This window comes from Vespa mandarinia, chromosome 20, assembly GCF_050613455.1.
Source record: "Vespa mandarinia isolate Hongniang chromosome 20, ASM5061345v1, whole genome shotgun sequence".
Lineage (NCBI taxonomy): Eukaryota > Metazoa > Arthropoda > Insecta > Hymenoptera > Vespidae > Vespa > Vespa mandarinia.
The window spans coordinates 393,323-408,025 of NC_140829.1; the positions used below are offsets into that span (position 1 = coordinate 393,323).

At 41.6% G+C, this 14,703-nt stretch overlaps 1 protein-coding gene across 7 annotated transcripts in view; it reads left to right on the forward strand.

The window, feature by feature from the left end:
* The window catches only part of Scgdelta (sarcoglycan delta), a 192,522-nt gene that overhangs the window by 49,936 nt on the left and 127,883 nt on the right, over positions 1 to 14,703 (forward strand). For 2 of the 7 annotated variants that reach the window (XM_085663173.1, XM_085663176.1), the window contains exon 2: positions 12,321 to 12,501. In XM_085663173.1, the coding sequence (XP_085519299.1) occupies positions 12,325 to 12,501 (177 nt within the window). In that variant the 5' untranslated portion in view covers positions 12,321 to 12,324. Of the gene's footprint in view, positions 1 to 9,984; positions 11,017 to 12,317; positions 12,502 to 14,703 lie in introns of those variants that run through there. The other 5 variants (XM_035881421.2, XM_085663174.1, XM_085663175.1 and 2 more) reach the window with 5 other exon arrangements.

Below are 14,703 nucleotides of genomic sequence, written 5' to 3' on the forward strand. Positions count from 1 at the left end.
TCTTAACGATCGTTTCTAATCGCAAATGATAAGGCTTGATAAAATAAATAACAAAGGGGAAAAATGTATGAGAAAGATTGAGGATAAAGAACAGATTGTGATTTCCATAACAAGCGATGATTTGCGTTCGAATTGAAAAAGGTGGGAAGAAGAAAAAAGGAGAAAATACAAAAAAGACATAAGCGGAAATCAACGATGCATATTTGGCGAAATTCGCGTAATCGAAAGCGTTTATTTGAATCGATGTGAAAGACGGTCGAGGATTGACGTAATTACCAAGGGGTTTTCGATTATTAGCATTTTAATGTTAGCGGCCACAGTGCTTTAATGTTGGCGAGGGAAATTTGAAAATCGTAAAAGGCGTGAAGTATGCGCAATGAAGAAGGAAGAAGAAGAATTCGGACGAACATTAAGCATCGTCGCATCATGCATAATGCACGGAACATCGCACACCTGCTGCTCTTTCAAATATAAGTGGCTCTCGCTCTCAGAGAAAAGAAAGACCGATGCCTTCTTCTCTTTTGTCTTTTGCCTCCAAGTCCTCTCTCTCTCTCTCTCTCTCTCTCTCTCTCTCTTTCTCTCTCTCTACCTTGCACAGGATTCGTCGTCCTGGTGCTAAGTACCTTGGGAGAGAAAGCAGGCGGAAGAGGCTGAACAAGCCGGATTACGGATTAGGATCAATTTCGAGTACTCCAGGATACGCAGTGTCTTTACTCGCGGTCCGGAATTTACCCGTCGAGTATCTATCGACATAATATAATTGAATACAAAACGCTTTGGAATTGCATTATTATACATTACGTAGAAATTGCATTTTTTACTAAACGATGAAACGCGAAGCACAATCTCTCTAATATCCTTTTTCTTTTTTTTTCCAAGTTAAATTCATACTATTGTGTTTCGTAAATAATTATATTTCTTATTTTTATAAAATCAAGTTTTATTAAAGACATAGTCACGAAAGGTATAAGAAATGGCAATTGTGGGAATCACCGAGAAGGATTACCGAATGAAGGTGCGTATGGGGCTGAAATAAGCACACTAGAATGTGTCCCAAGATTCTCCCTTTGCCACGCGTTCCGCGAAAAGAATATTTGTTTAGATTAGGGTTGAAAATTTATCATTTTCTTTTACTTTTTTAATATTAAATTAAATTAACTTCAAAATTTCACCTTTCATATATACGTGAAGATATTTCTTTTCTCCTTCATTTTTTATAATATCAAGTAATATTAGAGCTATTAAAATTAGGGCTTTTCAAAAACGAATCACGATAGTCGTATACGCTACGAATGAAAGGTAGTGAATTTTTGTATTATTACCTCGCAGCTCCACTTTTGTTTTACTATTGTATGTATGCATGAAAATACACGAAAGAAAAAGAAAGAGAGAAAGTTGGCGTCAAAGAGAAAATGGCTTGTAAATGAATTAACTCGAACGGCAGTCGTCTTTGCATTCATGAAAATAATCATAATCATAAAAAATAAAGGAACGAAGGAGAGAATTGGAAGCTTTGTGAGAAACAAAAGGATAGCTAGTGAAACATTGCGTTCGTTCGCCCGGAATCGTTGCTTTCATGAGATCGACGTGCGCGAGAGATGAAATCTCATTTCTACGTACAATCGTGCGCGGATTTCACGATTTTCCCTCGGCGCACCGCACCGAGCGAATCGTCCAAAAGAGAGGGAATGAAAGAGAGAGAGAGAGAGAGAGAGAGATGGCGAAAGAGGGGTTGAAGAGCAGCGATCGGGGACTCACTCCTTGCTCTCCATACAGAGGATGGTTATACGATATGGAGGGTTGATGCCTGACGAGAATGCAAGCTGGCTCGTTCGCGGAGACACGCCGCTAAACTTTGGATGACGGCAGTTAACCGAAATCAGGCCGAATCGATTATAACGGTCGGATCGTTGCCGCGAGATAGCACGAATTGACAGGAGGGAATTTAATGGGAAATTCCCACCCACTTCGCGTCCCACCTCTCGTTGTTGCTGTTGTCGCCAATGAAAGTTTGAACACGTTGCGGAGAAGAGCGATAGGAGTTGTCGTTGATGTGTGTGTGTGTGTGTGTGTATGTGTATGTAAGATAGAGAGAGAGAGAGAGGGTATGAGAAGAAAGTAAAAAACAGCATTCTTCGTGAAAGAACCTTCTCGTCTCGCGAGTTTGCCTGTCTCTTCTTTCTTCATCTACCTCATTTTTTCTTTCTTCTGTTCCTTTTATATTTTCTTCTTTTTTTTTCCTACTCGGCTCGTTAACGCGAAGTTTCAGCGGAGAACGCCAAGGTCTTTGCCGGATATCACGTCACAGACTTTCAATTTCCGGAATACGAAAGTTGTGCCCGGTAATTGAGAACCGCTGGTTTCTCTCTCTCTCTCTCTCTCTCTCTCTCTTTATATTACTTCTTTCTTTCTGGTTTATTCTTTATGCAAAATGATCGTTGACACTGATCGAGGGTACAAGATGCATCGCGAGAAAGTCTTTTTAAGGTTGACGTACGAATAGAAATAAATTCACATAAGGGAGACTAAAATATAGGAACGTTAGGTATAATAGCGAACAAAAAATATCCTTTTCGTGGTTACAACAAATATTCCGAGGGAAACGAATGCGGGGAACATTGCGAGAAATTTTACGATATTGTACGAGATTCGTCAACGTCCGTGGTTATTTCGTTGGAAGGATTGCAAGTTCCGAGGGAATGGAAAAGGCGATTCGAAGGAAAATTTTCAAGAACTAGAAGATTTTGTTTATTATAGGTAGATAGCTAAAAGTTCAAAAGGACGCGTAATGACGTATAATTGGTGTTTCTCTGAGCGTAAGCATTCTCGTCAGTGTTTTAGTTTTTCGCGTCTTTTTGGAAACTCGTGTTTCAACGTTGTAATGATTTTAATGCTAGCTAGTGTGTATGTGAGTGTCTTGTCTGAGGTTAGTATCAGAGTAGTATTATCGAAGGACAAAGTAGAGTAGCCGATGAGTGTGCCGGGTAGATATCGTGTAAGTCCAACTTAAACCCCTCCCGAGGCCTTTGCGGCAGGGTACCTTTCTTCCTTCTCTCTGTCTCTCTCTCTCTCTCTCTCTTTTCTTCCCTTTATGTCTTTCTCAACCCTCACCTTTCGACGAGAAACGGCTAGTAGCACACTCTCTAAAAAGTGTTCGCTTGGATTTCTAGCCTCGTCCATCCAGCAGGTTACAAGTGTTGGAGAGATCGAAAATGTGGCTCTTTCAACGGATGAACGAGAAAGTAACGAGAAATTGTGTTCAGGTTGATGCGACGTAAAAAGAAAAAACCTTTAATACGATTTTTTTTCACTTCAAAGAGAAGTTATTATTTTACTTTTGGGCAATCGTAGGGTTGATTCTCTCTCTCTCTCTTTCTCTCTCTCGTTTCCATTAATTGCGATTAGCTTTTCCCGTATTCATTCTCTCTCTCTCTCTTTTGCTCTTCCATATTTTGACATTAAGTAAAATATCTATAGAAATACTATCGAAAATGAACCAGCAGGAACAGCGTATTTCTATACTTTGCGGGAATTATACATATCCATTCAAGCAGAGTCTCTATAGAAAGGTTTACATTGCAAATCGTTCCTTTCATTTGAATCGGTATGAATCAATTTAATAGACAGCGGATAATCGCGAACTGATCATTATTCAGCACGTTCATTAGGTTATCATGTCCGGACCAGTTCATGATTCGATCACGCGGTATCTCCTACACCATCTACACACATAACGGAATGATAAAGAGGTGGTTAACGTTACATTTACCTGTCGACGTATCCCGACTATTGCAAGGATTCGCCATAAGATTAATTAAATCGAACATCGATTGACGTAGACGTTCTCGTCACGCGATTTGCGAGTTTCTAGGCCAGAAGGACGAGAAAAAGCACACCAAGCCTATGTGACTCGAGAGAATATCAAGAAAGATTGAATCCTTCGTAATACTTCCTTATCACGTAATTTAAATCTTCGAAAGGTATCATTTTCTTGTCAACAAGTAGCCTCGCGTGAACATTCAATGTGTCCTATTCTCGTCGAAGTATACGTTTCTGAATAATCAGCCGACTGTCTTTTCTTTAAGTTTCCTTAGTATTTCGTAAAAGTTTGTTAAGAAGTGGTCGCGGAAAGGCGAGAAAAAACTTGGAAGAGAACGAGGCAAAGAAAAAGAAAGAAGAGAAACAGAACGAACGAAAAAGAGAGAAAGGCGGGAGATTCGCAAAGAAGAGCGGTTGCGTCGTCCGGGACGGTCCGTTTCAAAGGTTTTCAAAACATTGTAAACCCCGCCTACTCTGTGTACGCGGATATACGTACGCGGGATACAAAGATAAGAGCTAAACTAGCGGCGAGCGACGTGTACACGCTGAGCTTCGTATTGTTGTCGTTGTCGAGGTGAGCTCGCTGGTAATGAAAAGAACTCCAAACTCTGCCTCTGTATTTCGCTTCTTCCTTCCTCTCTTTCTCCTCACTTTATCCTCTATCTTTCTCTCTCAGCCAATGGCAAGCCAACTCGGAGTGAAAGAGAAAAGAGACGAACATCCATTCCCTCTCTGCCTCCTCTTATTTTACCCCTCTTCTCTGTTTCTTTCTCTCCCTCCTTCCCTCTCTCCCTCTCTCTCTCTCTCTTACTCTCATGTTTCTTCATGCGCTCGTTGTGTTCGCCCTCTTGTTTTAATCACGACGCCACAAAGTACACCATTGTCTTTCTAGAATCGGTCCTGAGAAACTACCGTAGGAACGCTATAGCTCAACTCTTTTTCTCTCTATGCTCCAGTCCAGTGTGAGTAGATCGTAGAAAAATTCGCCTGAGATAGCAAACTGTTCATCGTCGCGCGCGACCTGCATCCGTTTTCTTCGATACTGATCCTCTTTTCTTTTCTCTGTTTCTTTCTTCTTGTTTCTTCTTCTTGTTTCTTTTTTTTCTTTGCGAAAGCAATAAAAAATCAAAAAAGAAATTTTCTACAAGTCTGTCCCTTTGGTCGCATTTGGCTTCGTTATAAACCAATTCCGTGCAATGATTTTGCTCGGAAAGCGAGGATTTATAGTGAAAATACGTGCACGAAAGGGTGGACTTCGATGGAGGGATTCTTGTATAGGGAAAGGGATAAATTGAGAAGGACGCTTAGAGAAAGAAAGGGGGAGAAAGAGAGAGAGAGAGAGAGAGAGAGAGAGAGAGAGAGAGAGAGAATATCGATCCTAGCGATCGCGTTTCATGGAAACTTGCGAAACGTTCCGTTCCACCGCGAACATCTACGTGCCGGATTGGTTTGTAATTCTATTACGTCGTCGGCGAGCCGTGGTAAGAGCAGTCGAGATGTGTATACACGTGGACGGGTTTACAAGAAAATGCATCGGTGCTCGTCCGGGTGTGAGTCTATCGGGTTTTAGTTTTCGATTCAATCGAACATTCCCCGAGACTCAATATTAATAACTGGAAATGTGCGATTTTCCTATCTTCTCCCTTTATCTCTATTTCTCTCAGCTTGCTCGAATACGAATAGAGAGAGAGAGAGAGAGAGAGAGAGAGAGAGAGAGAGAGAGAGAGAGACAGAGAGAGACCATCGTGAACACGCCCTAGCAAATCTTCTAGCGTGATCGTTTAAGGGCTCGATATAGATGACAAAGAATCGCGTTTGAAGGCTGAGAGTCTTTGAAGAGAGACGGAGAGCGGCACGACGGGAAGGAAGATTTTCTTTCTGAAGTATCTAAACGAGGAGCGCGCACGAAGAGTTAGAGGGGTGCGCCGAGTTTTGGAGACAAACGGCCGTAAGTTGTTGGCGCTGGCTGTCGAGGGATGTGGCGGCAGAAGTACCAGCGGCACTATCACTATCATTGGTCGTTCACCAATACACAGGCAACGGCACGTTGGAAGAAGGCAAACGTAAGGGAGACGAAGTTGCGCAGTGGTGTAAGAGAGGAGAGCTGGAGGGAAGAGAGGACAAGTAATTTCCTTGGAGGAGGCGTGAGGAGCATGCCGAAGGGGGTGGGCGCCGTGCAAGGAGGTGGAGGTGGTCCAAACTAAACTAAATAATATTGATGGCCAACGGAAATTGAAAGCCGTTAAGGTCTTCGGCGGTGTGAACTGCGAAAACGGCGGTGCTGCATAAATAAGACGACGTCGGTATTAGGATTAGGTCAATGCCTCTCGATTGTGAATTCATGAATATGATTTTACGCGAGAGAACTTTTTTTTCCAAGTGTCCTGGACATATTCGCCTAACTCACGAAAGGAAACGAAGAAGAAGAAGAAGAAGAAGAAGAAGAAAAAGAAGGAGAAAAAGTTATCGATACGAAATTTGTTGCAAAGACGAGACTCAATCATTTTCACTTTTAAAGAATATTTATGTAGCGCCATCCGTTTGAGTTTCTCGCGGCTTCGTTTCTTTCTTATTTTTAATCGATTCGGTGGATGGTCATATTTTCCTTTTCTTTTCGTAGCTAAAGATAGAATGTATTAAAAGGGAGCTGACTAAAGTTAAGGGTCAGGTGTGTGCCTGTCTCTAAGTACTCGCAGGTTGGAAGTTAAGCCCATACGGCTTTTCCAAGCGGTTTCGTAGAAACACCAAAAGTTTTGCGGAACAAGTCTCGAATCGTCGGTTCATGCAAATTCGACGTGGATGTATAGCACAAATGCTGAAAAATGGCCGGCTTAAAATATGCGAGAGTGTACCGGCGGCGATAGGTAAAGTTCTCGGCGCAATGCGCGTAATAAGCCTTTCCGATGTTTCAACCGTACCAGAACTCTTCTTTCTCTCTTTCTCCAGGGGAGAATCTTCAAAAGCGGAGCTTTTTCGACCAAGTTCTTTAATGCACCCATGTGCATATTTTGTTGGGTATATATGTCTGAATTAAAAAAACTGATTTATTTGAATTTTTTCGAGAAATCCCTTAATGCCTGAACCCTGAAACGCCTAATCGGATACCAATAATAAACATTTCCAATAATAGAGAATTCTTTGGCGCTAATTAATGTTTCCTTCCGATTCTCAAAAGTTTAGACCAAGGAGGAAACTCGGCCATAGATTTACGAATTTTTTCCATCGATATTACCTTGTCTCGATATTCGTATCGACGTTCGTAGCAAGCACACCTTCCTCTTCCTGGTTCCTATCGCTAGTACACCTAGTTCGTTGATGGAAATACGTCGATTAATCTTCCAACCTCAAGAAGATTCTATCGATGCGCGTAAAACAACTCTCGAGACGTAAAGCGTAAAGAGAAAGATATCCTTGATATATTCGGTATATCGAGGTAAGAAGAGCAACGGCTTTAATTTCGAGCGGTCGTTATAGGAACGGTAGATATCTATCGGAGGCTACGTCACGAAGCATCGCGGGTCGATGAGGAGTGAGAGAGAATTTTCAAGATCCCCACGATCATTCATTCGAGATATCGTTTCGGTGTGCGCCGATGAAAAGAGAGAAATCTCGCCTTGGCTTCGTTATCCTGACAATGGCCGATGCCGGAATCCAAAGAGCACTTCCTCGTTCCAACCTTTCTAACGCCTTAGACTCCATCCCTTACCCTTATCCTCACTCTTTGCCTTTCGAGTCTCTCTCTCTCTCTCCCTCTCTCTCTCTCCATCTCTTTTTCTTTCTTCAGGTTCTGACTATCCGAAATCATATACGCTCGTTCACCGATGCGGCGTTCTCCATTAACGCGCAACCTGCAATCCTCCCTCGTCCCGACCACCAACGACCGGCCGATGCACGCATAATAGCGGCAAAGCCGTGCCATAAAGCGGTACCCAGTCATAAAGGCCTCTTCAATCTGAGAACGCGAAGGAAAAGCAGAATCGGAATGAGAATACTCCCACTCCGTATTCCCTGCTCTCCCTTTCCTTTTTTGTCGTTTTTCTTCGTTGCAAACGTACCACGAGATAGATATATAGATGGATGGAGAGAAAGAGAGAGAGATGAGAGGATGAGACTCCGAGGAGTTCGCGGAGGTTATGCGAAGAAAAAGCGCGGTGGAGGAGAAGTGAGTTTTGCAGATAAAAAAAAAAAAGTAAAAAAAACACAAGGGAATTCTTGATCTCTTAGCGGGTTGACGCTTTTAATTCACGAGACGCGCGTCTCTTTTAATCGCGCCCCTTCCTCCACATCTTCCTTATCGCGACTCTTTTATTTATCTTTCTTCAAACTCTTTCTCCTCTCTATCTATTTCTTTCTTTTCTTTTTTCTTTCCCCCATTCCTTTTTTCTATCCTTCATTCTCGGCACCTTCGAGCCCTCTCAGTTCAGCCCTTTTCCAGGTACCCCTTTCGCTTGCTCTTTGTGCTACGAAGGTATTAGAATCCCCGATGTCGAGAGAATCGAGACGATAAAATCGTTCGATTAAATATAAATCACCGTCGATTCGGTACGTTCAAAGGAATTCGTGGATTCGTCGTCTTTCTCATCCGACGATAAATTATACGAATCGTAGAACCACTTTGGGCTTATACATTATGTAAGAAGGGCATGATATTTGAGGACGGTGAGACTTCGAAAATGATGAGATAACATCTGGCTCGGCTTTCTGTTAATCGAATAAACCACTCGAGTGATATCTAACGTCAGTTAACTTATGGCTTATCAATTTTAATCGTGAACTTTAACATTTTCCATGTTTACTCGGAGGATGGATAAATTTTTCATTCGGTCGTTCCTATATTCTGTATATCCGGAGCGTGAAAGTATGATCTGAAGAAGAATGTGGAAGGAAGGAAGGAAGGAAGGAAGGAAGGAAGGAAGGAAGAAAGAAGAGAATCGGTAGTCGATGACCAAGGCAATGCGGAGGAAACAAAGGCAACGAAGAAGAAGAGAATTTGTCCCTGGATTTTCCCTAGACGAAGCCAAGGACCGAGTTACGAGAGTCTTATATTTCAATTTGTCGAGTCCGGCATAAAATCGCGTTTTACGAGTCGTCGTCGTCGTTCGTGTTTCCGACCCTCGGCGTCGATCTTCCTCGAATCTTTCGTCGTATCGCGCGGAAAATTCCTGTGGCGGTTAATCGCAGTGATTTTCTCGAGATCGACCGATAAGATCGAACGCATCAAAACGAAGATTCAAGATAATACGGTGTAACGTAGACGACCGAGCGAAAAATTTTCGGTTTTCTCTTCGATAGATACGAAGAGAAATTTAGATAGAAGCAGGTAAGTGAGCACTTACCTATTGTCGATCGCGAAAAATCGATGAACGGATCGATCGAAAATATTTATTCTTTATTATTTGTTTTTTCACCTATTCGACTATCTCAAGAGACAAAAGTAATGGACAATTTCAATGCGAAATGAAAAATTTACGCAAGAACAGAGAAATTTTAAAGATACCTAAAGGAATCTGTATTTTTTTTTAAAAAGGTCAAAAGAAGATGGCCATTTTCGAGGAAGTTTCTAAGAAATAATTCATCGGTAACGTGATATAATTTTTTAATTACACGATGCCTTAGGATACGAATTTTTTAACTTATTTAACAAACTTTCTTCGAATTTTCGATTAAAATAAACTATTCAAGAGAGTATGTACTTTTTTCTTCAAGTATTGAAAATAGATTCGAATAATTGATCGAAGACTCGGTCGAACGTTGTTCTGTTAATTCTTCAGAAAACTATCATTCCTGCCGTAGATATCGCGTCGAATTATTGTCGCATCGCGAAAAACTTGTGTTTGCGATAAGAAAGGATACCCAAGATAAAGAATATGAAGAGGAGAGAAGGAAGAGAAAGGATGAGAGGCAGGTGGTAGAAGAACGCCAGAGTGGGAATGAAGGAAGGGGGAAAGAAAGAGGATGGTGGTAGGGGTAGTCTAGCGCGAGAGAGAGAGAGAGAGAGAGAGAGACTCGAAAAGTAGGAGACGGACGTAAAGTATCCTGGAGGGGGACGGGAAAAACGATAGGGAGAGGGAGAGAGAAGATAGGCGTCGGTGCATGCGCAAGAATTTCACACGTGAGCCCGCGAATCTGCGAGAGGCTCGCCTTGAGCGCGAGACTTCCTGCTGTTCAGTGTCGTGCGCGATTTCGTACGCGACGCTTCGTTGTTATTGTCGTCGTCCTTGTCGTCGTCCTCGCTGACTCCTTCCCTACGGCTTCGATCCAGATACGACGATTGAAACTATTCGTCTTCCTGTTGGACACGTTTGTTTTCTTAATACGAAAACGAAATATGTCGAAGAAATTAGCGTTTATAGGCGGATCGTTGTTTGAAACTATTAAAATTGTAAAAAAGTCTTTGATATCACCGGGCGTTTTTTGAAAGGTCACGTCTGTTCGGTCTGCTTCGTAATGCGAAGCTCCTCGAAAGAGAAAATCTTCCGAATAAGAACGAAAGATCGAGAGAGAATGGACCAATGGAACTTGCAAGGAAAAAAAGAACCTGATTCTCCGTACAATTAAATCTCTCAAAAGTGTTCGTTCACCGTAATCGAAGAGGTCTCATTTCGATTCTCTTTCGATGAATTAATTCGGAAAACGTCAAAGGAAAGGGAGTCATTTGCGAGAAGTATTACATATTCGACGACATACCGATTTTAAAACGATAAAAGTGTTGAGAAAATTGTATGAAAAGGATCATCGTACCTTGTTCGATTTTATCGAAAATGCGTTATCATCGTGTTACCGTCGAAGCGATCGAATCGATGACCGAATAACCGATAAGTGGCACTTCGCTGTAACGCCCGTGACGATCTAGTGCGTGAAATCTCAACGCGTAATGACTCGTGATTGAAGGAAGGCCGTGAGTTCCGTTGGAACACGCTCAAGGGACATCTAGAGAGCGGGCATTCGCTGTATAATTGGACCTACCATAATGACAAGGTGCACGCGAGCCGGCGAATCGACTGCGTGACCGTGAGTGAGCAAAAGCAAACTGGAGAGAGAGAGAGAGAGAGAGAGAGAGAGAGAGAGAGAGAGAGAGAGAGAGAGAATCGGAGCACATTCAATGATTTTCTCGGCGTAAAACAAAGAAAAGTGTCCTCGTAACGGCGACAACTCTTCGCCCTAAAGCGCAAGGACGCGGCAGGATTTAATTAAGGAGTAAGTGCTAGCATGGTCGCCATGGCTATTGTCATTCTACTCTTTCTTCCATTTTTCCTGTCTTAATCGCGATGCGTTTCGTGTCGGGTCGTAGTTGGACATTCATCTCCTTAATGATCGTTGACGATCCTTAAATCCCATTGAAAAACGTACTCCACCACATTTTCTCCTATTATCTGAGATTTTATATCTAGGAAAAGCAGCTACCGTTCTTCACTCGAGATAACGAACTCGATTATCTAGCTTCATTGAATCCTTTCACTTAGCTTTGCAACATTTTCCGTTATCTCCTAATTTGCGTTCAATTATTTTCTCAATGTATCTATAATTTTTATTCTTTTTTTATTTTTCTTTTCTTTTATCTTTTGTATTGACCTTCGAGTATCCTCAATGTTTATCTTCCAATATATGTCCGTAGACGCGAGTAATATGTGTGGAAGTGACGATTCACTGAGGTTATTATCGTACTATCGCGAGTTCAGACAAGATCTCCAAAGTAGATTCTGCATACAGAAAGAGAGAAGAATAAGAGAAGAAGTAAAAGAATAGAGAGAGAGAGAGAGAGAGAGAGAGAGGGAGAGAGGGAGAGAGGGAGAGAGGTATAGAGACACGTAATGTAATTTGGAACACCGGTGTGCGTTATATAACTTTATGGAACGAATAAACTTTTAATAGCTTCGTGATACGCATGGCCCAATCGTAATTTTCAAAATATTCGTACGCCACTGGTCTTTAAATGTATAATATTTTTCCGTAAAATTGTTTGAAATTTCACCGTCATTTTATTTATTCTTCATCGAGATAACAGTCGAGTACGCCTCTTACAGAATTTTTACGAAGAATAATAAATTGATTATAGCGTAGTTCGATGTAATTACGAGATCGAAGAACAGGCGAAAAAAAAAAGAAAGAAAGAGCGCGTATTCAATGCCTCTTTCGATGCGCAATCTGAAGCTGACGGAGCTCGTTATTTTCGATGAATCCCGTCCAATCTCGTTTGCCTACTTATCACGCCAAAAAGCTCAAGAAGAAACGAAGTAGCTCGTTTCATCGACTAGCGAGCGTTTCGGTTTTTTAATTAATTTTTTTTTTTCTATCGATCAAACACGAAAGTTTCTCTTTGATGATGCACGCTGCAATACGGCTCTTTCATTAACGAAACGCGATGCTTTTCTAAAACGATTAATAAAATCGAAATAACGAAGGACAGCTTTTTTCATTCAATGAAAATATTCATAAGGTGTTAAAGAGCGAAGATATAATAGCAAGCGGTGTTTTTTTTATGTTTCTTTTTGTGACAGTAGTAAAATGGATACGTCACCGACTCTAAGTATTGGCGGATCGAGAGCCAGAGCAGCTCTTTTGACGACCACCGGCACAGGAAGTGGCGGTACCGACAGGAGGGTCGTTTTTCTGACGAGTCAAACGGTCGACGGTAATGGACACGAGACGAAAACTTGGCCGCATCATTGGTCACCCCACACGGTGAGTTGTTTTTTTTTTTTTTTTTATAAGTACCTTTGAGGACTTACAAAGGAAATGTTTGCAGCGAATCCTGACAGAAATAGAAAAATCGTTGAGGATGATTTTTTCCCCTAATAATTTCAATACCCATGCGATATTTGTTTTTCATGCTTTCTGATAATTATTAATTAATTAAAAATCAATATTATACGAACTGATTCGTAATGATTCGTAAGAAAGAAATTTTTCGACGTTACGAATCATTATGAAAATGTTTTATTTCGTAGATATCGAGGACACGAGAATGGATCCTCCTTGAATTTGGTCAAAGTGCATTTCGTATGGATCAAAGTATCGGCCATTATCGAGTATTTCGTGAAACATGACGGTGATAGGGGATCCCTTTAGCTATTGTGATTCCCCCTTTGGCGATTAGATATCGTACTTGGCCGCAAATTCTCCGTAATTCTGAATTCTGAATTCTGCTCATCACCCGCACGTATTCATACAACGCGTGCACATTTGAACCATACTATATAGATCAAGTTCGCACGACTATATATTGTACCATTACATACGCTTCGAAATACATCTCGGTGGTACTCTTGGAGTTACTGGCGAAGAAAATAATAGTTGAATGAAATGGGTAGTTCTTGTAGCACTTACATCGAAATAGAAATGTGCGAGATAAAACGTTTTTATGATTATTCGAAAGGATTTTCGTGGGCGTTTAAAAATCAAGAGAAAGGAATAGCTCGATCTCGAACGTGCGTGCGTTTATGAGTCCGTTTCCTGATGGGCCAAAGCACACACACACACACACACAGAGAGAGAGAGAGAGAGAGAGAGAGAGAGTAAGGCGCCATCAGAAACCTTCGTACTTAGGTAACTCGTGGTAGAATTTGCATAGTTATTTGCCGTGCCGGATGAAAGTCGTTACAGGCTAGCTTCGAGAATTTCAAAGCCAAAATTACCTTAGAACTGGATCCCGTCTTCCGAGAGCATTGTGTTACTGTCATGATTTAAAGGATGGGCCTATAAACTGGCTTTACGCCTCGTAAACGCGTCTTATAATTTACCGTATTCCAACGTGATTCATCATGCGGCGAAAAAATTCATATCGCCTACCATCCGCGATATCATATAAAGCACTCGAATAAGTTATCACGCTGAATGAGTTTTGCATTTACTAGAACTCACGTACAAATATCTAATTTCGCGTAAATGAATATCTCGCTTGTGATCTTTACGCTTTGCGCCAATGAGACGTACATGTTTCTGAGGAATGACTGCATCCTTTTTATCCAACTCGAGAGGATATTCGTGAAAATGTCACATTCGCCGTTCTAATCGATCGTTTCGATATAAACTGAGAGAATGGAAAGCAAACGAGACTTTAGTTCCATTTAATCGGTCCTGCTTTTATCCTCGTATATCGACATAAGATGCTTTTCTATTTATAATTATCCGCCAATAAATGTATTAGCAACGAATTTGTATAAGAGAATGCGACGATAATAAGTTATAAATCCATCGGAAAGTTCGGTACTTTTGTCGAATGAAATCGATCAAAAACGACATATCGAAGAGTACGGACCACGGAGATACATTAAAAGCTCAGGACTTTGTCTTCTCTTTTTTCTCGTTTTAATCGTCGGTCGTTCCCGTCGAGTGCCGTGGAAAGCCACGGGGAAAAAAAAATTTGTTGGCTCTCGTTTGCGAGCGCAAAGTTCACCGCACCGATTTCCTGCCACTGTAAATCAGGATCTTCCGATGACGTTTTTCCGTTCTCACGCAGTCTGTCCTTCTTTCTCTGACCGTCTCCACTTTTCTGCCCAATGGGCGCACATATTTTCTCTATTCTCTTCCTCTCTTCCTTCTCGCTATCCTGGACGCGAAACTTTTCCCGAAATCCCCCTCTACCTCTCTCCCTTCCCCGTCTCTCTGTGTCGTCGTTCGTAGCTCATATATATTCAGCCGCACGTTCGTCGCGCCCATGGTCGAGAGTAAGGGAGAGAGAGAGAGAGAGAGAGAGAAAGAGCTATATCATAGCGTATCAACTGTTTTGTCAGTTTCTCGTAGGTACGCTGAATGAATGGGACTTGTTCCGTTTCTTCGTCCTCTCCTTCGGCCTTTATTCCCTTCTCTTTTCCATTGGAATTATCATCACTTCCCTCGTGTCACGATAGCTCGTACTTATCTGATATTTTTCTTTTATTCTCT